Consider the following 25749-nt stretch of genomic DNA (forward strand, 5'->3'; position numbering starts at 1 on the left):
CAGAACAGAAACTTCTTTCACTAAGTGCATTTAAAATATGGAAAAAGACAAAGACATTTGACAAAAGCTTTCAGTCATTGTGGGAGTTTGGAATGAGTTTGATCAGCAGGAACGCTTCCAAAACTCTGCCGTCCTGATGACGTGACTGTGGGATTACACACCACTCGCCCTCCAGCCTGCGTCCTCACATGGGACAGATCTTGATGCTGTCAGAGCTGGAGCTGAACTGTCCCAGGGCGAAGTCCAGACCCACCCCGACTCCGCAGCCCACCCCGAAGGCAGCGTAAAGGGGCTGGGTGAAGTTTGCTCGGAAGGTGTGAAGGTGTGTCATGCTCTCTGCCACGCTGTAGAACGCCAGCGTCCCCGTGGACAGGTCCAGGTAGATGCCCAGGCGGGGGGAGTAGGTGACCGGTATGTCCCTCTTCTCATTGTCGTGCATGGCTGCGCAGCAGGTGTCTGACAGCTCCAGGGCCCAGGACTGGGCGTTGTAACCGATCCCTGACCTGGCGTCTGAGCCCTTCCTGCTCAAAGATCCGTAGGCGACACCCATAGAGGAGCCCCGGCCCCTCCACTCCACCTCCCAGTAACAGCGCTGGCTGTACAGCGGGGCCTGGCAGAGCACCTGGGTCCAGCCGTCGAAGCGCTGCAGAGTGTCGGCGTACGGCTGCGCCGTCCCCTGCAGGGTGGCTTTAGTGTTGCCCTCAGAAAGAGCCACCCGTCGGTGGGCGGTGTTGGGGTCAAGGGTCAAGGCGACAGAGTCTAGAAAATGGACAATTATTGACATATTCTTAATAATTAAGTGCATTTAAGTTGATTCTTAATCTTGAAAATAATCATTTGACAAAACAATCTCGGCTCAAAGTCCACATATTAGCCTTTATCAGTGCTTTTTAAGTGTATCGCATGGTCCTCATCAGCAAGTTGATGAAGACCATGCGATACTGGAAAAAGCTACAAATTGGACCTTTGTGACACAGGAAGTGTTTTGTTTTTTTAGATTCTTTTGAGTAAACATGAACAGCGATGGACACTGTGGCAGATTCTATCAGTGCCTGCAGCAGACATGCTGACATGCTCTCGTATCTGAAATGTGACGCTGTTGTTGAACATTGAGACTCACACTGCAGGAACTCCTCTCTGGTCCTCGGCTCTGGCGCCTGGATGCTGTCAATGTTGATTTCTCTCACTGGGAACGCACAATATGTAAGTTCATGTCACATTTTGCAAATACCTAGAATGCATATATTGATTTGTTTTCATTTTACATACTTTAACGTGCATTAGAATTTGGAATTTTTTCCATTTCGCGTCCGGAAATGGCAACGCAGAAACACATGAACTCACATGCGGGGAAAGCGGGAGTGTGATTCATGGCATCGGGGGTGGGTGAGTCCAGGAAGAGACCGGGGTTAACTGTCCAATGAGAAAACATGAGACACATTAGTATTAACTTATTAATTATTTTGTTGTCATTACTTATTATTAAAGTGTCAGGACTCAGTGTGGCAATGAGCCAAAAGAAGAATTTTACATAAAGGCAGCCATCTTACTTTGTGTTGGTGTTTCAGGTAGAGCTGCCATCCCCCCTGTTGAATGAAGACACACAGACAGTTTGAAACACAACCAACCTGCTAACTACATATAATTACATTGATGTGCATCAATGTGTGCAGCAAGTTGTTTAAGAGTTTTTGCTTTCTGAAATAATGTCATGTCTACACCTCAATTACCTCCCCAAGCAGAATATTGAGGTGATTTTAACACTAGAATCAGAGAGGAGGGAGTGGGAGGTGGAGTCAGGCCTTACATGGGTTTCCTCCTGCAGGTGGTGTGTTACTGACCGGGGTGGCCGGGTTGGTGCCACGCCGATGGGAGCGGAAGAGGCTGCTGATGGACGCCATCCGACTGAAACCTGACCAGACCAGGAGGAGAAGACAAAGGAGAGTGATGGAATTGAAGCTGCACCACACAAGCTTTGCCAGTTGGTGGCAGCAAATAGCAACAATTCAGATTTTTTTCTTGTCTAAAGGTTGGAGCTGTACCTCCAGTTGATGCTGGTGCAGGAGCTGGAGCTGGGGCAGGAGCTGGGGCAGCTGCGACTGGAACTGGAACTGGAGTTGGAATCGGGGCTGCAGCAGGGACTGCCTGACTCTGACTGGACCTGCTCCAAAGAGACTGAGACTCTCTGCGGCTGGGAGTCGGGCTGGCTCTGGGGTTGGCCTCCCTCACTATTTGGTCGACACGTGAGATGTTAAATGAAGGCTGGGGTTACGATCAGTGCCAGTTTAGAGGAGCTCACCCAGTACATTCCTTACTAAATACTAAGACAAAAGTAAGCAGCAGTAAGTCTAAACAGGTATGTCTTCAACCGCTTTTTAAAAAAATCAAAGAAGCAAAGGCTGAGATATCATGTCCATCCATCCATCCATCCATCCATCCATCCATCCATCCATCCATCCATCCATCCATCCATCCATCCATCCATCTTCTATGCCGCTTATCCCTTTCGGGGTCGCGGGGGGGCCGGAGCCTATCTCGGCTATCATGTCTTTAAACATTTCCCATAATGCACATGGACAGTGTCTGTGATACCTGTCTCTCTTTCCTCTCTTCTCTGTCTGTCCCGAACTCTGGGTGAGCTCGTGTTTCCTCGATCTGCAATGAGGAAGAAGCACACACATTTTCACAGCTCCATCCGTGGTAGTGACTGCAGCACTAGGGTTCATTTCGGGGTTTAGCATCACCTCGGGGTGTGTTCCGACTCCTCACGTCCTGACTTTTGAGTCCTATGCCTGAAACATAAAACGTGAACGTCGCGTTTAACAAGGCCTGCGTGTTGAATTACCTTTGATATTGTCACATATATTATAATTAATGTCAGTGCACGGTACCGAGTCCTCGCCTGTCTGTGCTCCGCGCTCCAACTGAGACACTGGGTGTGGAAGCTGTGACACAGGGAAGAAATCATGCATATATTACACCTAGTTATAGAACAGATTGTGGAGTGAAAGGCTGATAAAATGTGGAGTTCAAACCATTGGACATACCCGGTGAACGGCTGTTTGTGTTGCGTGAACCCAGACCAGAAAACACTATTAAAAATGAGATATCAGTTTGATGAATGGGAACATGTCGTCCTCTAATGTATTCGGATTGAAAAACACAAAATACAGACTCACATTTAAAAATGCCTCCTTTCAGTCCTGCGCTGTGGTTGGCTAGATGAGAGAAGAGGAAGTCACTGTGAAGCAGGAAGTGAACGCATCTCTAACTTTTGGCAGGCTCAGAAGAAAATATTTGGAACTTACAGTCTCCCAAAGTGAACGGCGTTGTGTCATTGACTGGAAGAGAACGGACAACGCGATGAGGACAGATAAGACATGGAAAGAAAAAAAACAAAACGACTCTCATGGCAGACCTTGTTTGGTGATCTTGCCCAGCTCCTGGTTGCACAGGTCCTCCACTTTCTCCCTCAGGTCCAGGATGGCATTTCGCACAGGCTCAAAAGAAGCTTCTGGATTGACCACCACGGGGGGCAGGTCCCCTGACGCCAGGGGACTGCACATGGACTCGCATGTCTGAAGGAAAACATGGTGGACAATTTGACCAAACAGTGACATTACCCTTTCAGCTCAGTTCATTTGGGTGACCCATAGAAACTAATTTAAAAGATAATGTGAAAATCGGCCGTATGGCTCAAGCTTCAGGGGGGCATTTCCCATCATGCCTTTCACCAGACCCTCCCCTCTGACCGTCTTGGTCCAGCCTACCTGCAGGTAATAGATGTGGTCCTCGCACTGGGCCAGGTCCTTCATCTCCGTGCCCCTCTTCTTCAGCTCCTTGATCTCAGCCTCCAGGCTGTCGGTAACCTCCTGAGCCTGGCCCATCTTCTCCTGGTTGGCCTGATCCAGCACCTCCTCCAGCAGCTCCTGCAGACGCTCCACTGAGCGCAGCAGCTCAGACATCACGTCCTCTGTGTCCTCATGGACCCTGTCTGCAGAGCGCTGTGCGGGCAGGCAAAGAGACGATGAGGTGATAATATCCCAGTATGTCTGATACATATGCAGTTAGGCCAACTTACAGCTTTCTGAAAGAACTGTTCCATTAATGCAATGTTTTTGGGACATGTGGATCTCATTTTGACAAAATCCTGCCAACCAACCTTCATCACCTCCATCATCTTCTTCATGTCTTTCAGCTCCTGCTCCCTGTCTTTCAGTCTCTGCTGGTTCTCTGCCTGCATCTCTGACAGCACTTTCTACAGCAGGACACAAAAGGACACGGCATCAAAACAATCCCAATCGATCTGACTCAAACAGACAAACGCAAGCACGAGGAAGCGGCCGCAGGCGTGACAGAGAAGACGGCGCGAGAGGGTGGAGCGTTATGAATGGACAGGAATGTGGTTAGGAATGTCCTCAGCCTGGCTGGAGCCACAGTCAGACACAAAGACGAGAAGACGACACCTTAAACAGAAACCCATCACACAGTTAGCAGGAGGGTGATTTGCCATACATGAATGTACTGACTGTCCCCTATTCGAGAAACAGCTGCTGACTTTCTACTTCGACTGTTTTTTGAATAAATGAATTAATTTTATGCTCCGCTTTAAACGTTTAAATCAGTCAAGCCTTGATGATGCGTGAGCAGACAGAAAGCAAAGCAAATTTCTTCATATCATCTGTGCAAACCTGACAGCTGCACCAGTTAGTTGCTCCAGCTGTGTCTGTTACACCATGTCTCTGTTTGTTTGTGTTAAAATTCACTAGAAACACTAGAGACACACCATTCCCTTATTCTCCTCCACTTTCTCTCTTTTTTCCCTCTTGTCTCTGTTTTGTTGATAAAGTAGATTCATATGTGTGCATTTTTAGCTCAGGTTGGACACAAATCACTTTTAGTGTGTGATTTTTTTAAGCAAAAAATGCTATAAAAAATAGAAGATCTTTGGGTTTTGAGGTGTGGACAAAACTTGAACTGGAAATATTTGTCAGTTGGAGTCCTGGTTGAGGATCATTTCCCACACACAATGGGCCCATGTGCCTAACTGGTTCCACATCGTCTCACAGTGTGTAATTACATAAAGTAATTTTACTCCAATTACTAGAAAGGGTTTAACCCAGCCTATCACACAAGCCAACACTTGAATTGGTATCTTGTTGAGGTCCAGCTTCTCACCTGGTGCCTTAACCCACTGCCGCATCCATTCCTGCCTACCTGTTTCTCCAAGCGCTCGGCCTTGGTGGACACACACTCGTGGCCTTTGTGCAGGTTGCTTGTGCACAGCCAGCAGACAAACATCTTGCACTGGCGACAGAAGAACTCCTGCAGGTACTTGTGCTGGGTGCAGATCTTCTCAGCCAAGTTGCCCGTGGGTGCGATCAGCTCATGCTGCTTCAGGGCCTTCTTGGTCTGGTGGGGCTTCAGGTGGGCTTCGCAGTATGAGCTCATGCACACCAGGCAGCTCTTGACCGCCTTTCGCTGTTCCCCCTTGCACATGTCGCACGTCACTGCTGAGGAGGAGAGCTTGCCTTTGGATCTTGATGACGAGGAGGCGACCCCACGGGCGCTTCGAATAGAATCACGCACGTCAGCTTTGAGGGCCCCTTTGCGGAGCTGCTCCACAGCCTCAGCCAGCATGGTGTTCCTGGACAGGGAGGGCTTGGGGCAGAAGGTCTGGCGACACTGAGGGCAGCTGTAGATCCCCTTGGGGTCGTCCTTGCTCCAGTAGTCCTTGATGCAGGCCATGCAGTAGCTGTGCCCACAAGGGATGGTGACCGGATCATTTGGGAGATCCAGACACACAGGGCAGTTAAACTGCTCCTCCGTCCACAGTTTAGCACTCATGCTGACACTGTGAGACACGATGGGAAAAAAGAAGCTGAAGGAACAGAGAAGAGAGATGGTTAGCAGGAGTGACACTCTGAGATTTCTAGAAACACAAAGCAGAACAGTGGAAGAGAAAGATCCAGAGAAGGAAAGACTCACAGGAGGAAAATGACGTCTCTCAGGTGAGAGCAGGGAGAGGTGAGCGGGGCGGGGCCAGAGCCACCAGGCAGGTCTAGCGGGGTAAACGGGTGTCGGTGGAAAACTGCGAAAGGCCAGGAGAGTAGAGGTGAGAATGGACTGATCACTTTATCATTCCACCAATGGAGAGGCCAAAGAAGTATTCTGATCCTTTAATTAAGTAAACATAATACCACAATGTAAAAAATACTCCATTACAAGAAAAAGCCCAATATTTCAAATCCAACTATAGTAAAAGTACAAAAGTATTATCAGCAAAATTTGCTTACCAATATGACATTAATGACATTGATAAGGTGGACCTTGTTTTGGTTATTTTATATTCAGTTACTCCAGTGGTGCCCAACCTATGGGTCAGGTTCCCGACGGGGTCACCTGATTAATCATGTGATGATTAATTAAGCTGTGAAATAAACATTTGCTCTTGAAATATTGGATATTGGAAATGTCTCTGTGGTGGAACAGCTAACAAATCACAGACACCTGAATCACAATAAGGGGCCCCAAAAAGACATTTGCTTGAGGTTGAAATAATGGGACTTTCAGTCAAGCTCCAGGGAGGCATTTCCCATTGTGTCTTTAATTAGAGTTTATGGTTTAGTTTATAATATAAGGTTCAAGCCTGAGATGAAATTTGGCTGTCAGTGTACAAACTTGTGAGATTTTACAACACTGAGAACTCAACTTTCTTTAAATCACCTTGTTTTCTTTCTTTTTAGTATCACACCGCCATCTGCCGTGAGCAAATGCTCTGTGTTGTAACTTTCATCACTGCTCCCTCTGCAGCCAGCACTTATACAGTCTGCAGACATCTCAAGTGCCACCTTTCAAGGGCCATTAATTTTATAGTGACTCTGCTAAGTGTTTAAGAGGCGATACGTGCCCTTTTTCATAATATGAACACTGCACACACACTTTTGAGTTTAAAACCGGTGTTAGGAAATGATATGTCGAACTTTGTCTGAACTCAGTTTCGGAGAAGGCAACAGACAATGTGAACCAGCATTAACAGTTGTGTATTTATCAGAATTAAGAATGTACCAGATATGAAAAACGTCTGTTAAAAATCACAAATTATGTTTTACCTGCTCTTAATAATTGAACAGGAAGATGACTTTCAAGTAGATTTAAAAAGAAGAAGAAGAAGAAGAAAAAAAAAAGCAAGATTTATTTTGGCTAAAATGTTCCAATTGTTGTTGAACCTTCATCACACAGGACCCTTCACACCCCCTGATTCTGATTAACCAGCTGTAAATCTTTCCTGTTTCACATGCATCTCACTGTGAAAACATCTGATAATTTCTAACAAAGCCGTACCCTATCTGAACTAAGTGATATAATAATGTGCAACTTCTAAGAGCAGTGATTGCAGCTTTCCAGTTAACTCATCATACTATTTCACATCGTTAAGTAGAATATGTACCAAGCACAACTTGTCACGAGGTGGCAGTATTGCGCCCCTGCTCTTTCAGACGGTACGTCTCGTGTTTTTAAGTGTAATTATTGGCCATTACATATCAAAAGAGTGTCCCTTTAGCCTAGCAAATGAAAAATAAAGGGGTGAATAGAACAGTTCTAACGATATAATGTGGTATATCAAATCTTCATTAGTTACATACCATAATAATATTTCTACCCTATTTGAACCAAACGAACTTTAAAGCGAAGGCGGAAGTACGCAGGAGTGAAACCTCTCGTACTTCCTGAATCGCTACTCTCCAGTGTGACACCGAGGAGTTTGGTCTGTTAAGCTAACTTTTTATGCATTTGTAAGCGGGTTTTTGGTTTGACCAGATGTCATATAAAACCGAGAAACGTCCAGGAGTTGGGGTCGGGGTGCTGGTAACAGACTTAGCCCACCCAGGCTGCGTTCTCCTGGGAAAACGAAGAAGCGAAATGGGCAAAGGGACACACCAGCTGCCCGGTGGTCACTTGGAGTTTGGGTAGGTAGCTAGCTCGCTAGCTAGGTAGCAAACTCCATTCACACACTGTTTGACACAGACATCTCTTGTAACTCGTACACTTTACTCCTTTTACGAATGTGTTTTTCTTCCGTCACAATATCAATAAGAATGCATTAAAACGTTATCATAATGCCGAATTTTCCCAAGCTGTTCTCAATTTACATAATTAGAAATGCCTGCCAAATAAGTGTGCACAAACACTAATTTGCGCTATTTTAAATGAGGTTTGAGAACTTTCATTTAAGACATGTTAAAGTTAAGGTCCAGCTTCTTGAGCAGTACTCTAAATGTGTTCCTCAGTGTTCAGTCCAGATGACCTGCCCTGAAATGTGAAGTGGTCAAAGACCTGATTGTGATGACTTCCAGAGCATGTGACACTCATTGATGTCATTGAAAGGGAGACGTGGGAGGAGTGCGCTCACAGGGAGGTGTTGGAGGAAGCAGGGGTGCGTTTGGTGAACGTCCGCTTTGCATCCGTGGTGAACTCCATCAGACTGGAGGAGCAGTACCACTACGTCACCATAATCATGCAAGGAGAGCTGGACAGGAGGCAGTCTGGAGAGCCAGAGAATCTGGAGCCAGAGAAGAACGAGGGTACGTGAAGTGGAACAACTGTTTTCACAGGTTTGAAATGGAAAAAAAAACGTATTCCCACCCACCTGAGGAGTTGATATTAAAGATTTTCTTCCTTCCAGGTTGGACGTGGACGCGGTGGGACCAGTTTCCCCCTGAGGAGCAGCTGTTCTTGCCGCTAGCCGGTCTGAGACAACAAGGCTTCCAGCCATTCACGAACACAGTAACAAACACTGAAACTCGGCTGTGACACTGCCTGTTACCTCAGGAAACCTTTCATCTAAACTCACCCTCATGTTTTACATCATTGGTTGGTATACATATCTGCGTTTTCTTCTTGGTACATGCACTACTGTCATTTTTGAAAGTATTATGAATTTTTATCATGACACACAGTTTGTCAGCGGTGCATTCATTCAGATTTTAAGCAAATGATGCACACAGATGTTTAAAACACACACATTAACACAAGAAAAATGCAGCATGTTTAAAGATTTTATTCTTTTGGGGCAAGTTGTTATTGCTCTTAAAAAAAAATGGACTTGGAAACTTTGTAAGGCAGCAACTCTTGGCTGCAATGTGACGTTTATAGAAGTTTATGAACAGGTGGAAACATTTCAGATCGTTCAAAGACATTTCCGAACAGTCATAACAGCGTGAACCAATGATGCATTGTTAGTGAGCAACACGTGCTTTTCCAAACTGTGTATCAGAATTTATGAACAAAAACATTCTGCCTCAAATGAGAATAAAAACTTGAAAACATGGTGTCTTAAAAGCTAGACCTGTTTCCTAAACTCACTTAAATACTAGTGCTGTTTGTCCAGGGTGGTGCCGGTGACACCCGCTGCTAACAGCACGATCCACAGGGCAGCAGCACTTTTTAGACACCTTTAAAGGTCTTGTCATGGGCGTAGGTGATGATGTGCAGGGCTCCGCTGTAGGCCTCCTCACAGGTCGGTTGGATCTGATCCTCGGGAAGCTCAAAGCCGAATTTGTCATCATCTCTCAGCTCAAAAGTGTAGGCATAGGGGATCCCCTGCAGACGGGCCCAGTCTCTGGATGAACCAGAGTTGGCGTCTGTTGAGTAAGGGTTTAAATGTTTTTAGCTTTGAGCTAAATGCTTACAATGACAATGCTAGCGCGCACATACTTAGCAAGTATGTTTGCCCTTTTAGTTAGCATGCTAACTTTTGCTAATTGGGACTAAACAACTCAAGCACAGCTGACTGAGGTTTACTGAGGTGAACGTCATGTCTTTACCAAACTTTAATCCATCCAATAGTTGCTGTATATCTCTGACCTGATAAATCTGTGACCAGTACTGATGTGCGCACTTACACAATACAGCCGGCGAGGTTCCGACAGTGTATTCCATCCCATGCACCTTCTTGATCTCGTCCGCTGCAGCCAAACCCACCTCCATCTGAGGAGCCAGACGTGAGCATTTGTCACGCAGTCATTGAGGTGTGCAGGGATCCACAGAGCCCCAAGACTTACTCGCTCAGGCCTGCTGAGGTGTGAAGCGCTTTTGTATCCGGTCAGGACAGTAGTGTATGTAGATATGTGGAGCGAACAAGTACTGCCGTTCAGAGCATTTAGATCGACACAACAACCTTGAACGTTTCTGTAAATATTGAGGGATGGATTTCCATTTTTCCTGTTGCCAGTGGCCCTTTTCATTGTAAATTCATCTGGAAGTGCACAGATAGATGGTGTTTTTTAGGGATCCAGACCATTTCCTGACTGATACTGAGCTTTTTTTGTGTGTTTTTTCAAGACACACAGATAATCTTAATAGGATCCCTTTAGTTTGCGTGTGTGTGTGTGTGTGACCATGATAGAAAATGAGCAGGACATTTCACAGTGGGAAATATTCACTTACAATGCATCGATGCAGTTTATTCCTGGGAATCCGACAAGTCAGCCAGCTCTGTGTATTAGCTGATACCAGCTTATTGCAGACATATCAGTGTGTAGCATGTGTCAGCCAATAGAAAAAAAAAAGCATCCTGCTCCAGGTTCGATCATTTGAGAGTCGTAATTGAAAACCTGGCCACATCATCCATGAACGTCTGCATCCTGCCAAGCTAAAGAAACACTGGAGGCTTAGGAGAGTGTGGCGGCTCCTCTCCCTGCGCTGAAGTCATGCCAAAGCTGGCGAGACCAATGGACATTATCCTGTTTTGCATAATTCTCTGTGGATTGTGGCCCCACTGGGTTATTACCTGAATCAGCCTCCCTGTGAATGGCAACCAGCCCTTCACTTTCCACTGTGCTCCTCAGCCTCCTCCTCCTGCTCTCCTCTGTCTCGGCAGAGTTGGACTGACCACTCTCTCATCTGTCGGACTGCATTGCACTGTCGTGTGTGTGCTCTGTGTGAAGCATTGAAATCCGCTGTATGTCTAACGGACGATACCTTGATACCTTGAAATAAATTAATAGGTGCGCTGGTGTTTTTTGCAGACTGATGGTTTTTGTAGTCTGCATAGACCAGTTTCTCTGGCAGTATGTAGAGTATTCTCTTTATTGACGTAGAAGCACGCAGTGATAAGCAGGGTATAAAGATGCACATGCACATTTTATCCTGAAATTCCGCAGAACATCGTGTGTCTTCCCAGAAATGTGTAAAATATGCATCGGCGTGTGTGTGTGTGTGTGTGTGTGTGTGTGTGTGTGTGTGTGTGTGTGTGTGTGTGTGTGTGTGTGTGTGTGTGTGTGTGTGTGTGGATGTAAATACCAGCTCGTCGTAGTTGGGGGCTGTGAAATTGGGGTTGCCGTAGGGAATCAGGAGCAGCTTGCCGTAGGAGTGGATGGTGAGGAAACACAGGAACTCGTCCTTCCGGCTTCCTACAAAATAAGTGACGGCCTGGGCCTCGGGCTCAGACAGGGGTCGGGTCCCGCAGTAGGTATCCGAGCAGCAGTCAAACGAAATCCCGACCGCTGTGAAAGAAGCCGAAGAAATGAATTCATGTGAATTAAATTAGTGACACTTCGGGGCAGCAGAAACAAGACATGAAAACTCGAGCTGGCTCCAAATTCCCCGTTGCAGACTTTAATTTGGTACTGTTCGTGATTAACAAAGCAAGCGGCCTTTTAAATAAGGAGACGGGGAACCACAGCGGGACTCACTGGCCCAGTTGGCGTCGAAGTTGCGGTTGAGATCAGTGCCGGCACACTCGCAGTCCGGAGGTCCCGGTGACATGTTCTTCCTCCACAGTCGAGTCTGAACGCATCAAGATAATCAGTCAGCTGCTTCTGATCGTTCTGCCATTTTAGTCAGTAATAAAAAGGGGTATTTAGTGTTTTGGGTACAGGCCGAAATGCTGCTGTTATTATTGTTCCATTCATCTTATTTTTGAACCATTCTGAGTCATTTGCACTCGTGCTGAGCACCAGGAATCGTTTCATTCACTGATTGAGCTGCAGCTCATCGTTCATCTCGCATCCTGTTCACCTGCGGCCTCTCGAGGCGCAGCTGAGAAGCCCAGCGAGGTAATCTGACAAACATCTATCGTATACGAGCACTGACTGTGTCGCTCTTCCAGGTGTGTATATAGCCGTCGATGTTGAGCACGGGGGTCACGTAGAAGTCCATGTTCTTCATCATCTCTGCCATTTTTGGGTCTGTTTTGTACGATCGCAGGATCTGAATTGAGGGAGCGAATGAAAAACATCAGGGTCACATTGGTACATGTCGGATACAAGCTTATGTCGTGATGTTTTCCTCTTTGCTTCAGCTAAATAAAAACTCAATTAAAGGAGATTTGTTTTGTTTAAATGTTACCTGTCTGACAAAGTACTGACAGAAGGCCGGGGCGATCCACTCCCTGGCGTGTATGCCGCAGTCCATCCAGATCGCTTTCTTCTTGGCTCCAGTGTTCACCCCAATCTGGAAGACGAATTCTGTGCATGACACGAACTCGCAGACCATCAGTCCGCTCCGCCGTCAAAACCTGGCTTACCTTGAGTAAGCTGATAGTCCTCTTCTCGTAGGTCTGGCCGTAATCCACGATGGTCACGACATCAGGGTGAGCCCTTGCCATCCGCGCCATCCAGCTGTGGATCTGCGGAGAGGAGCAGCGTTACGCATCAGAGAGCGCGTGCGTTTGGCAAAGTGATGAGAGCAGCGAGCGGGCCTCCTCACCTCCGGCATGGGATGGTATCTGAAGTAGTCATACTCCATTCTGTTGGGCACGCTGAAATGCAGGAGACAGATGAGCAGCAGTGGTTTTCTGAAGCATGTCCAGACTCAATGATGCGTTGTACAAACAAACCTCTCGAACCACCAGCATGTCAGTCCATGAGTAAAACTCACCCCTCCACGGTGGCCGCTCCCATCGCTGAGAGCAGCACCACGAGGCTCAGTCCGGCGGAGTTCAGCATCGTCGCTCGACCAAAGCAAACTCCTTATTTGCAGCTGGTAAATAAAGACCCTTGCGACGAGCCTTTATAGAAGATCCCCATCTGATAAAGATACACCTTTGCCTCAGCCACACATCACCGGCAGCGCACACGCTATCATTGTGTCGATTAATATTTAATATCAGCTGATTATATAATTCTGAATCTAATCACATCAGTCTGGAATATTTTTACGCCAATGTGGAGAATTTTCTCTTTCTCAATGCAGAGGGATGCAGTGATAATCAGGCGATAAAGATGTGTGCATGTCTACTTTATGCTGCTATTATGTAGAGTATTTCAAGTTCATTCTCAGAAATGCGTCACTCTTTTTAATGTCAGTCATTATTCACCGTCGTTTCCTATCTTATCCATTAATGTCATGTGGTTTACAAAGTGATGGCCATAAAAATAGAATTGAGGCATATTCAATACACTCATTTTGCTCTGTCAGCTGTTTTCTGGACTGCTCTTATCTGCCTTTTCACACTTTCCAGTGTGACCTTTCGTGTTTCTCAACCTGAACTTTTAACTCTCACTCTTTTCTTGCGGGTTTCGATTCAACACGCAGAATCGGGTTCAAGTCCAGCTTGTGGTCCTTTGCTGCTTGTCACCCCCTCTCCCAACAAAGAAAAAGACCTTAAAGATGTAAAAAGTAGCCCACACCGTAATAGCATAAAGATCAAGAGCAAAGATCCAGCCAGTACTGGGCCTTAAACGCACCGCAGGAGGATGCATTAATATCACATGTTTTACAAACTGATGGCCATAAAAATAGACTCGAGCCACATTCAGTGCACTCAATTGCTCTGTCAGCTGTTTTCTGGACCGCTCTTATCTGCCTTTTTACACCTTCCCCATTTCTCAACGTGAGCCTTCAACTGCATATGTTCCATCTCACACTTGTGGGTTTAGATTCAGACTCCAAATAAACTCCCAGGAGACGCAGTAATCGTTTTGTAATTCATAACTCCCCCGGCTGTGAGACCTGCTGTGTTTTCCTTGGTCCAGTCGAGAAGCCTTTGATTTGGAAATTTCAAAGCTCACCGGCACGCTCTGACAGTGATAGCATCAAGATAAAGAGCAGAGGTCCATAAAACACTGGGCCATAAATACACTGTTTAACAATGAAGCACTGTTTAGTGTCCGGCTGTCTGTATTTGATGATCTCAGTAACCTTTAAATCAGCGGAGGTGTTCCAAGGTGAACCCCAAGGCTCACTTGAAGCACTTTTCTCATCACAGCAGAACTGTAATGCCGCAAACAAACTGCCTTTGTTTTTCCTCTTTTCTTTCTACTTACGTTTCCATGACTGCATTGCAGCTGTGACCCCTATCCTTGGTAATAAGCGCTGAAACTTGCTGAGGTAGCTGATTCTGGGGTCTGAGCATTTCATTTGGTAGTTTGTACCTTTTATGAAGGGCAGCATTTTGTGTACAAAGGTGTGAAAGATGCCAAACATACAGTCTTTTTAACTAAACATGTATTGCTAAATTAAACATGCTGCCACTATGGGGAGGTCTGCATCCCTGATTTTCTTTCGATTGTTGTTGGAAACCACCAATAAAGCAGCAGCAGATGATTGCAGTGCTCTCGAAGGCAGATAATAACCAAGGGATTTAGCGATGCAGCTTGGCCCATTAAGGACTGTGTATGCGCAAGGAGTGGAACCTTAAAATCAATTCAAAATGTTACAGCAAGCCAGTGCAGAGCAGCTGAAGCTGGACTAATGTGCTCTCTCCTCGTGCTTCTGGTTAATAGCCGATAGCTGCAGTGTTTTGAATGAGCTGAAGTCTCTGTGTGTGTGTTTTTGTTTTTTTTCCAGGAGGGCAGTAAATAGCGTGTGAGTAATCGAGTCGTCTTGAAATAGAGGCATGAATCAGTTTTTCAGCATCTTTTTTATTTAGAAATGCTTTACTTTTATAAAAAGGTGGAAAAAGGAAGTTTTTCGCCACCTTGTTGATGTGGGACTCGAACCTGACATCGAGGAGAACGCCGGTTCATTCCCCCAGTTTGTTGAACAGCATTTCTCTTTGGAGTTTTTTTTTTGTCTCATCAAACATCTGACCAGAAGATGTCAGCACAACGCTAAGTTTAGATCAAACCTGTAGCACGAGATAATCAGAGGGAAATGTGGGCAGAGGCAGCATGCTCGCCGACACCTGCACACCCATTAAAGCAACATGCAACGGCAGCTTTATTCTGTCTGTTAGTGGGAGTCATCACTTGGAGTTCAAGGGGACCATCTATAACAAAAACTGTATCTAAGTGGTATTATGTTGTCAACTAATAGTTAACTACAACTACTCTGCACTGTGCTTTTTAATGCACGTTTTAGCCCATTGAGATTAATTAGTGCAGGACTGCAGTCTTCTCCTCCTTCAGCTCTCTGTCTCAGTCTGGCTGCTGCGTGGTTCCACCCTGACAGGGAAACGCTTGCATGTGTACTACGCCTCAGCAACCCAAGTATTTGTTCCTGCTCCTTTGCTGACATGTGCATCATGTCGATTCGCGAGCTGCTCATAAGATACAGAGACGAGACCTGTCTCAGCTTCAGCCCTGTGTGCACAAACTCAGGATGTGTGTGTGTGTGTGTGTGTGTGTGTGTGTGTGTGTGTGTGTGTGTGTGTGTGTGTGTGTGTGTGTGTGTGTGTCCCAGACAGAGAATCTAAGCAAACATCACGGGCTGTTTCTTCATAATGATGGGTGAAAGCACTAATGCTTTTGGATAAGAGAGGCAGGCTGCTGTGTTGCACTCAGACACAAGCTTACAACATTTTAAAGTACATCTGTATGTGTTTGCATGCACACGCGCAGTATCACCATAACCTTGCTGACAGCATCTTAAAGGTAACGTGCATTGCATAAATAAGAGACTATTCTTGAGGATTAAAGCTGAATTTAGTCGTTTGTTTCTACTTCATGCACTCAAGTATTCTCTTTTTTTCTAGTTTGGGACACACATTCAGCTAAACATTGCATCCCCTGACAGTTTTCTGATCACCCCAGCAGTTCATCTGAGCATCGGACTCTTTGTTTCATGAGCTGCAGTTGACGCGGAGAGCGCACGTGGAGAGGAAAAGCTGTGTCAACATCTGGACAGACTGCAGAGCTGAGGGTTGCTGGCAGGTTTTTGGTGCACAAATTCCTGAGAGGCCTTCAGGGTTCTGATGGGTCGGTGGGTTTTAAGTGAAGTGTCCGCCGGTGCCGCGTTGACATGTGAGTGATGAATTACCATCGTTCCAGCCTTCAGCTTCATTACTCTAGAAAGAGTGAACGAGGTCCAAGCTGTGACATTTCTCAGTTGGATTTACTTTTACTTAACCAAAAGGCACAGGCCAAATTCAGTAGATAATGATTAAAAGTTTCACATTTTGGGAAATACTTTCACTTGTTGGCTTTCTTGCCAGGAATGAAATGAGCAGATTGCTGCCACTTGTGTTTGTACACGAGCTATGAAGCTAAAGCCAGGAGATAGTTGACTTGTCTTAGTGGAAAACGCAGCAAAAACAGATACTGTAGCTTGACTCTGTTAAAAAAAATGCTCACTAATTGGGTTTAACAAACAATATTTAACTCAGTGAGCTTCATGAGGGCTGGTAGTAGTGTATTTCGTATCTTTGAACAGAGCCAGGCTAACAGTTTCACTGCTTTCATCTTTATGCAACACTAAGCTAACTGTCTCGTACCGCAGGCTTCATGTTTAATGGACGCACACGAGGCGGTTGGCTCGGCTGGCAGCAGGCTGAAACACAGAGTCTGGCTTCAGGAAAAACAAACACTAATGTAAAGATTATCATCTCTGTTAATTACTGAGCTTTATATGTGCTGGGAGGCAGATTTTTTTTCTTTGCCTTTGGACAGACTCAGGCTAGCTTGTCCCCCCCTGCTTCCTGCCCATGTGCTGAAATAACCATGTCACAGGATTAGGATAATATACTTGGGTGACAATGGAAGCATAACTTAATTATCAAACATTTCCATGTCAGAGAGCAAATACACACACCTAAGGCCATGGACTCCTATTAAAGTCGAAGGTTTCACACAGTCATTTACTTGTCTGTCTCTGCACTCATGGAGATAATAATCATGAGACAAGTGATTATAGTTGTCAGTGTAATGCATACACAGACTGGGATAATATTAAATAATTCTCCAGAGGAATGAAATGAAAACTTTGCAGCAGAAACCTTTTAATGACCCTATAATTTTGACTGCACTAGAGCTTGAGTGTAGCGAGGCTTTTGCAACAGGCTGTATTTTCCAGTCCCCACAATGTGAGAAGCAGATTGGTTATACGTTTCATGTTATCTGTTATGGTTTCCTAAATGTTCCCAATGACGGAGACTCTTTGGTAGATTATACAGTGGACAACAGGCCCTAATTTGACAGATTTGATTGAGTAACCCACTTAAGTCCTTGACTAAAGTGTAGCCTTTCCACTCCACCACCAGTGACATTTAGAAATCTGATTTGAGCAACTTTACTATTTCAGGTGAATAAAAATAGATTTAGTCTCGCTCAAAGATGCTGAAAGTCTGTTGTCTACTTTCCAGGAGCTCATTTTTAACATTTCTTCATTCATATCGATCAGGAGGATTAAGGGTCCCGGGACTGATCCCTGTTGAAGACCACATGTGACCCCTCCTGGATCTGATCAGGTAGGACTTACCATGAATATCTACATCCTGAAAATGATTGCTTGATTTAAACCAGCTAACGACAAGGTGATGGTTTCACATTTAGCCCACAGAATTATTGTGTTTTCTGCACTGAATTCCTTTGAGGGGCACTAATGTGGTTTTATTTTATGCGACTGTTATTGTGAGAGTGAAACCCATCGTTTGGCTCAGGCCGTCTGTCAGATGACTTTAGAATGCAATGTGCCTCCACTGAGGACAATCCCACTCATTTTCAGGAGTTCATATATGTTATTATTGTGCCCCAAGGTGATTCGCACAGTATAATCATACACCGTTTCACTGGCTCAATGCAGCAACCATTTTAAGAAAGTGAATGTCAGTTTTTCCTGTTTCTTTAGGAACGATTGTATGTTTATTAGTATTGATTAAGCTGTCCTGGGCTGCATGTGAATTCTTAAAATGGGCAGACTGGCCTTCCCTTTTACGCACATCTGTAGCTTTTGTGCTCAGCTTGCGCTGCCTAAAGTAAAATGCCAAATAAATGCCTCAACTGGAACTGGATATTTTAACACCCTGGAGTTTCAGAAGGCGAACAGTTCCCCATCTCCCACCTCATCAGACATGCTGGTTGTGACCTGCGTGAAGACCTCACAGTGAAAATCAATATGGAGCAGCTGCCAAACTCTCAACATCGGATGTTTGAGAGGAAACAGAAGGGAGAGACTTTTGGCATTCCTTCAATGAGCCTTTATCTTAAAAAATGTGGAAGAAACACCAGCACATGTTAGTCAAGCTGGAGCACCACACACGCACCTCCCACACAACAGCAGGATAAAAGCAGGAACCACAGTGGCAGCAACACTTGTAAAACCATCAACAGGACTGACAGCAACTACCTTACAAAACACAAACGCAAATAGTGAAGCCCTCCTCCTCCACAGAGCGAACTATCTCCCCCACAGCCTCCAGACATTTTTCAGAGCATCACAGTCATTTCTCAAGTGGCAAACCATGAATCAAACCTAGCGGCACTCTGAGATCGTTCCCCATAAACAAAGCCATCGTGCTGCACAGCCAGAGTCCCTGAACCTCTCACCTTATTCTTGAAGGCCAGCCAAACGGCCAAATGGAAAATTTCACAGTTGCTCCAAAGGCGACACAGAAAACCTCAATTTTAAAAGAAATCATTTGAAACAAAAGTGTAAACAAGACAGTGGCATTCGTGAAGAGTGAAGCATGAAGCACTTTTTATTAAAGAAAAAACAGGATGTGCAATATCTGCTCCAGTGCCAGAGAAACCGTTTACAGCCACGGTGCCATCCTCCGCTTTAAATCACCAGACAATTTGAGAAAAAGTACCCAATACTCTCCTCTACACCTTGCAGAATTGGGGCTCTTTGTCCCGTTGATGATCCCTCCTGACATCCTGGAAGACCTCGAGGTTTTTCAGCACAGCAGAGAAATCAACAGCATCGACTCTTTGAGGGAGAGAGATCGTCCTGTTATCGATCCGCTGAATGGTACATGAAATAAAAACAATTGAAGGAACGACGAGGTCAAACAAAACGGTTGACAGTTACTCTGTAATTGAGGAAGGGAGACCTATGAGACCTTGAGGACCAAGAGGGCCATTCAGACAGCGCCGCTCTAAGTTTTTATGGTGCCCTGGGTGCTGTTGTTGCTTTGGGAGCCCCCATCTTTCACATCTATCAAATATGAAAGAGCTCAGCTCAGAGGAGAAAAGTAAGTAGCTATTTCCTGAAGTATGTTACATAAGTACTACTTTGATGTACTTGAGCTTTATTTGCGTATTTCCATTTTAAGGTACCAGTTTTACCCCACTGCGTTGAGTTGATGGCTACAGTTTTCTGGCTTGCTGACCCCTCTAAATGTCTCCGATGTTCTCATTTAAATAACTATCTGAGGCACAAATATGGAAAATTGTCCAATATTTCACAAAAAACAAAGTCCAGAGAAAATGGATCCACACTTATGGAGCAGGACTTTTATTATTATTATTATTATTATTCTTTCCTGCATTACTAATCATATCACAAGCCCTCAGATTTATGTTATGACCTTTGGTAGGTTGCCTGACCTCTAGTGCTGTAAATATCTGCATATAAAGTGGCTCAGACCAGCTAAACCCTGACCAGCTACTCATTGATTCATCAGTAACACTCACAATATCACATTTATCCATATATAATGTTCCAGTGGCCATTTTCTTTCAGTGACACACTGATGTATTTCCTTGTACAGTTGATATGTCATCTTAATATCAAGCATTTGACTCCCAGGAGTCCACCGGATGGATCCCCCGTATCATCGCGTCTGCAGCGCGTCATCGGGCTTGATCTTCTTTGTGCACATTGACACTTCACCCATCAAAAATCGACTCAGTGTGTGTTCTTTGCAGAGTGGTGATGCACTTCTAGCCCATTTTAAGAAATCCCACCATTTCCACCATACATTTAACCTGCAGTGTCACTTAGATTGCAATTTGGAGTCATTTTCTCAGTCCAGAGAGAACCTGGTGCCAGCCTCCGTGGCAGCTATGGATAAGAAGCTTATTGGTGTACTGTTTGTACAGTGACAGTCGTGAGTTAAATGGAGAGAGAGAGGCAGAGTGTGAGTGTATGTGTGAAGGGGAGGGGGGGGGGCTCAGTTGCCTTAGCAGCGCCGCTTCATTCCTTCACAGTCGGGCTTCTGCGTTGTGCGCGCCGTGCTGCGTTCACGGGGCTTCCCTCACGACTTCTCGTCAATTAACCTGCCACAGTCCGCCTATTCTCCAGTCACTGCACGGTGTGAGATTTTTTTTTTTCTTTTTAATGACTGAACTCCAGCTTGGGCTGTCTCCAAGTTTCACAACGCGCCTTCTCCGGATGTTATGGGGGAAAAGGCGACGGCGGCAAGTTGATTCCGCAGTTTGAAACAGCCCGCTCAGGTGTAATAATACTCATCATAATCGTCCGTTGTTCCCAGGGAGGATGGCTCTGCAAGCGGGGAATGCGAGTGCGGTGGAGGTGTCGGCGGGCTGCGTGGGGCAGGGGAACCTCAGCATGGAAGTTACCGACTATAACATCAGCTGCGCGAACAGCTCCGTCCTCCCCAGACCGGCCACCAGAGTCAGAGGTAAGATTCCTTCTTCTCTTCGCATCTGCTGTACGTCAGGCTGCCTCTCATGATTCACCCAAGCTGAGGTGTAAAATTGGTATTTATGCTTCAGATGACACCCAAGTGCTTCAGCCAGGCAACATCTGGCCCCAGACAGATGGGTTTTAAAACACCAAGGTGTTATCCCTTATTGTTCTGTTAAACTGATTGAACCTGTGTCTTATAGTGCTGTCATTATTCCCAATTAGCATGTTGGCACTGTAAAAAAAAACAATTTTTATTCTTCTTTTCCATCAAAATAAGTTTCTATGAGATATTTCCTACAAAATAAAAGCACCAGCCACTTGGCAGAAAAGATGCAGTTAGCTTTTCCTCAGCTTGATAATGTTGTTTTCCTCTACTGACAAACCGCCACCTATGACTGATCACCTGCTTAAAAATGGAATCTGATTTACTGGATGCCCATTAACCTCCTCACCGTCACCGATGTTCTCATTTCTCTACTCCCTGCCTGATCACAGAGCTGACCATGAAATGATTTCCAGTGAGGAGTTTTGTTTAAATCAAGCTCCTCAGCCTCATTGTATGCAATCAATCACCGAGCATCCCAATTTACGGCTGCTTCTCTCTCACTCAATAACGCCGCAGTCAGGGTGAGCGGCAGCGCTGTGTGAGAGGCAGTTTTCTATTTGCAATGTTTATTTTTCTTGCTTATAATTCTCAAAATGCTGAGTACCAGTTGAGGGGATTAACCCCCACACCAGTCTGGAGATAAGGCCCTCGAGTTGTCTTCTATCAGGACCCCGGTGGAAAATAAGGGCTGATTGGGTAATGAGGTCTGAACGTGGGAGTGTTTTTTTTTCTTTTTTTTAATTCTTTCTACCCCTGCCACTGCTGCAGTATCAAGAAAATTTCAAATCTTCCCCCACTAAATTATTCACAGCCGTTCCTCCTTCTGTGCTGCATTCCTTTTATTGACCTCACACGGGAGGCATGCTGGAACATCATCAGCCGTGCAGGTTCATCTACCTGGAGAGCAATCAAAGGCTGCGGGGCATTGTTCAGTGTCTGACAAAGTGAAATGTCTCGTGGACAGATTGCTTGCCTTCCCTCTCTCCTCGGCTTCTGATGTGACACACACACGTCTTCTTTTTATTTACCTTAATCCTTAGTGGACCTATTCCTCTTCTGCTGTCTCCCTTTAATCCAATGGGGGCCAATGGAGCCTGAATATGCAGCAGTGTTATTGCTCTCAGATGTGCTACTTCAGAGTCGGGACAGGAAATTAAAGCCCCACCCCCCCTTCCACTTGTGGAACTACCCCAGCCCGATTCATTGAATTGGAGATTTCGTCCCTCACATGCAGCTTGTGATGCAGTGAAAAAAGACACTTTCTGTTTTGAATCCAAAAAAAGTTTCTTTTGTTGACTGTTTTGGAAAAATGTGCAGAAATCACACGTTTTGAGCAATGATTCTCAACTCTTACACCTATAATCTAGGGTTGCAACGATGGGCTGTTTTTCATTATTCATCTGCAGACTATTATCTTTTAATCAACCACTTGTTTGGTTTATAACATTTCTGAAAAATAAGTGAAATAAAGAATAATGCCTATGATCGTTTCCTAAGGCCCGGTTGTCATTAAATAGCCTGTTGTGTCTGAACAACAATCACAAACCTAGAAGCTCTTTGATTGAATGAATAATTATTTCAGCTCCATTGCAATCCGTAAACCGGAAATGAAGCATTTTATCTTTGCAGAAACAATAACAGCAGTTTGATCAAAATAAATCGAAGAAGGTAGAGGAAATATTTACATGTGTTTCTAGATTGTATATGTTGGCCCAGAGCACCAAAGCAATTGGAGTCCAAAAGAAAAAGTTCTTTTCCAAGCCAAAGGACTGAACTTCTGATACACAGAAACTCGACCTTTACGTTTGTTTTAACTCAGAAAAACGTTTCAAAACACAATTAACATATATTCGTAAAATGGGCCCTCCTTTTGATGGTGGCAGAAAATGATCCATTTTACTGTATTTTTATAGAAGCGGTAGTTTGATCAAAATAAATCCCAAAAGTGTTTCGACACATTTGCACATTGCGCGCGTCGGACCAACGCATGAAGCAACAAGAGTTAAAGTAAAAAATGTGAATTTAAGCTTTATTTTCTATGTGTAGGACTTGATGATGATGATGAAGATTTGATGCATAATCAGAGAATAAGTTGTTATCAACACTGGAGCTCTTCACAGGCTACAAACATTTAAAAGGTGGACATGACGTGAAGTGTTTATATATGATCTCTGACTGTATCTCCGACCGACTGAAGGCTGCTGATGAGATGTAAAACAATTAGATGCTCTGGAGGCTGCTCATTCCTCTGCTGCTCTCCCTCCCTGCCTGTATTGTTTTGCTTTCCCTCCTCTTTTAGTTACTATGCATAGTGTAGAGGTTTTCAAAGTGTGAGGCGTGTCTCTGTAGGGAGTTGTGGGAGAGCTGTGGAGGGAGAGATGTGGGGCAAAGATACTGTGTGAATGGAGAGAGACAGGCGCGCGCACGTGTTCTGAAAACGCCTGGAAATCACTTACTGGAGTTTGGCCTGCTGTTCTGGCCCACTCACACATAAGGTCAGCAGTGGGAGCTGCAGCAGTGGCTGTAACACACAGCTCACTGAGGCAATTAAGGTAGTTTGAAATCGGAAGTGCTGCAGTTTGTATCAATAATCGCACTCCCTCTCAGAGTCATAACCCAGACATGATTCACATGTCTTTGATTCAGTGTGACTTCTGTTTTCGGAGTAAATGAATAAATGTCCATATACCCGCTCAGAAATCATAGAAAGAAAGAAGTTCTCCAGAAATCCAGAACCTGCTTGAGAAGCATGACATTTTTAAGTTTTCATCAGTATCAAATTAATCATGTGACAGCTGTCTGAGTTCATTGCAAACAGAAGCTGCTAATGGCTAACCCGGCAAACTTTTATTGGTTCCAGTTTGCCAAAATACAAACAAACTTTAGAAACTGCACACCTGTCGAATTCAAACAGCAAAAGGTGAATTCAAATCGCCAAACGATCACTCTGTCCTTTGGATTCTGTCTTGACATGTTAAAAGTGGAAAGCAGCCTGTTTTCTTCCACCTCCTCTGATACAGCTGAAGCAGCGGCTGTAAAACTCCCACAAGCACCAAAAAAAAAGAAAAGAAAATGAAACAACACCCGACACACATCACATTATCGTACTCACCGGAGAGCAGTTCAGCCCAGACAGGGCCCCGCTCATGTGGAACAACATCTGCAGCTGCACCTTGGCTCGGCTCGGCCCCCCCCCCGCTGATTCAAAGTGACACTTTGCTGAGCTCACCCCGTCCTTTTGAGTGCATGCGAAATAAGTTATCATGAAGTGGACCTCATAAGCATTAAATGAGCTCTGTTTCATTTTTCAGAGAGGGGCCAACCAGTCGCCCTGAGCTATATGTTAAAAAGACTAAGAAGCCTCAGGAGTTTTTCTAATAGCTAACCAATTTCTGTGACGGTGTATTGCAGAAATAATTAGCATCTCTTTTGGGTAAGTCGATGTCGACTGTCATAACATGATCACGGTAATCAGAACAAATAATTGGGAACACTGAGCGTACAAACTATTTGAAGCATCCTCCTGCCTGATAATGAGCTGCTGCCTATTGTGCACAGTACCAGAGCGTTTAAAAGAGGAAAAAGAGAAGAGATTATACCCTTTGAATGACATTTATCTCATCAGTCCACTCCTGGCAAACAGCACATGGATCACAGATCGTGACAGCACAAATATAGATCCCATCAAGCATGTGCAGCACTCCCTCAACCATGCAATAGGTGTTTTGAGCTGCGATGTCCTCTGTCTGCACACCGGCTTTATTAACTGGCCTGGCCGGAGCTTTATGAGGGTATGTGCTATCATAGTAGCCTCAATTTCACTGTCGGTTAATCCTCAGACATGGGGCTCTTCGGTGTCGTACAAATGGCAAACAAAAGCAGCCCTTCTTTATAGGACTGTCAACCCCTGTGCATCCACACACAAAGGGGAGGTTTAATGATTCTGAAATCCAAATAAGTGTTTCATTTGTTTGTTTTTTACTCTGTGAAGTCTGACTCTCACGAACTCAAAGGTCACGGCAGTCCAGAGAAAATCCAATCGGTAATTGCGCTGCATTGTGTCCCCTCTGGAAACACCGGCGCCTCTCTGCTGGCTTTGTTTACGTTGTGATTTATGGAAATCGAGTTGCAAACACCTCGGCTGAATGTTTAATTAGTTAAGGCAATCCCTTCAGATGCAGCTCCTCTAATCCTGTAGCTACGAACTGTCGCTTCCAATGAGGCTGTGCTGAAGTGAATGAGGAAACTCCTGTTTTTCCTAATTATGAAGCACACGTGTGGTCACATGATCAAATAGCGACTTGACATTGGACAACAGTTTTGCCTTTTTGAGGGCATCTATAGCACAGGGAACCATTTTTGATTCAATGTGAGTTCTTTTTGAGCGCAGGTGTATTTCAGAGGTTGGAATCTTGACTCATCAGTGGATGTCCTCTCTGCACCGTCTGTCCATCGGAGTCTTTTACACTGAGCAATGTGGCTGTCTCAGATCCACAAAACAAGCAAGTGAGGAAACTTAACAGGAAGAGGGAGATTGAAAACTTTCAAAAGAGTATCTTGACATTTACACTAAACGTCCAGCAGTTGCTTTCAGGCGCAGTCTTGACTGTCGGTCACCTGACTGCTACAGCATGTCTGGACCTTGTGAGAGTTTGCAAAAATGCTGGATTTAGACATTCACTGAACGTAATGCCGGGCTTTGCAAAATCGTGAGCTGAGTTGCACAAATCTCTTAATTAAAACTCCTCGGTTGTTGCCGCAACATGCAGCCATTATTCTTGGGCACTGAGGCACTTTTACCCATCATGCCATAGTATTTGGTATGCACACTCACTGGAAACATGAGCTCCAAGGTTGCAGCCAGCATGAACATTGGCAGGCAGTTGGTG

At 45.0% G+C, this 25749-nt stretch overlaps 4 protein-coding genes across 5 annotated transcripts in view; 2 read left to right on the plus strand and 2 right to left on the minus strand.

Annotated features, from left to right (window-relative positions):
* Positions 1–59: 59 nt before the first annotated feature.
* On the minus strand, positions 60–5897 carry trim25l (tripartite motif containing 25, like). Its single transcript, XM_070993987.1, has 16 exons — positions 5218–5897; positions 4163–4258; positions 3771–4004; positions 3419–3578; positions 3309–3341; positions 3180–3218; positions 3048–3092; positions 2892–2945; positions 2745–2792; positions 2593–2655; positions 2043–2228; positions 1808–1912; positions 1551–1586; positions 1345–1413; positions 1121–1186; positions 60–759 (listed from the first exon to the last, which is right to left on the minus strand). Exons 1-16 carry the CDS (start codon positions 5845–5847, stop codon positions 185–187), a joined length of 2439 nt encoding a protein of 812 aa, XP_070850088.1. The 5' UTR covers positions 5848–5897; the 3' UTR covers positions 60–184.
* Positions 5898–7725: 1828 nt separating this feature from the next.
* On the plus strand, positions 7726–9355 carry nudt15 (nudix (nucleoside diphosphate linked moiety X)-type motif 15). The gene is made up of 3 exons (XM_070957818.1): positions 7726–7970; positions 8389–8585; positions 8687–9355. The coding sequence occupies exons 1-3, from the start codon at positions 7822–7824 to the stop codon at positions 8812–8814; spliced, it is 474 nt and encodes a 157-aa protein (XP_070813919.1). The 5' UTR covers positions 7726–7821; the 3' UTR covers positions 8815–9355.
* A 92-nt stretch (positions 9356–9447) lies between these two features.
* Positions 9448–12905, minus strand: cpo (carboxypeptidase O). The gene is made up of 9 exons (XM_070957817.1): positions 12883–12905; positions 12712–12751; positions 12530–12631; positions 12352–12456; positions 12097–12213; positions 11697–11790; positions 11305–11507; positions 9906–9990; positions 9448–9644 (listed from the first exon to the last, which is right to left on the minus strand). The coding sequence occupies exons 1-9, from the start codon at positions 12903–12905 to the stop codon at positions 9448–9450; spliced, it is 966 nt and encodes a 321-aa protein (XP_070813918.1).
* A 4662-nt stretch (positions 12906–17567) lies between these two features.
* Positions 17568–25749, plus strand: part of cckbra (cholecystokinin B receptor a) — a 32896-nt gene continuing 24714 nt past the window's right edge. Inside the window, exons 1-2 of one of the 2 annotated variants that reach the window (XM_070958152.1) lie at positions 17568–17629; positions 20597–20746. In XM_070958152.1, the coding sequence (XP_070814253.1) occupies positions 20602–20746 (145 nt within the window). In that variant the 5' untranslated portion in view covers positions 17568–17629; positions 20597–20601. Of the gene's footprint in view, positions 17630–20311; positions 20747–25749 lie in introns of those variants that run through there. The other variant, XM_070958151.1, reaches the window with a different exon arrangement.

Source organism: Chaetodon trifascialis, chromosome 24, assembly GCF_039877785.1.
Source record: "Chaetodon trifascialis isolate fChaTrf1 chromosome 24, fChaTrf1.hap1, whole genome shotgun sequence".
In the NCBI taxonomy this organism is placed as follows: domain Eukaryota; kingdom Metazoa; phylum Chordata; class Actinopteri; order Chaetodontiformes; family Chaetodontidae; genus Chaetodon; species Chaetodon trifascialis.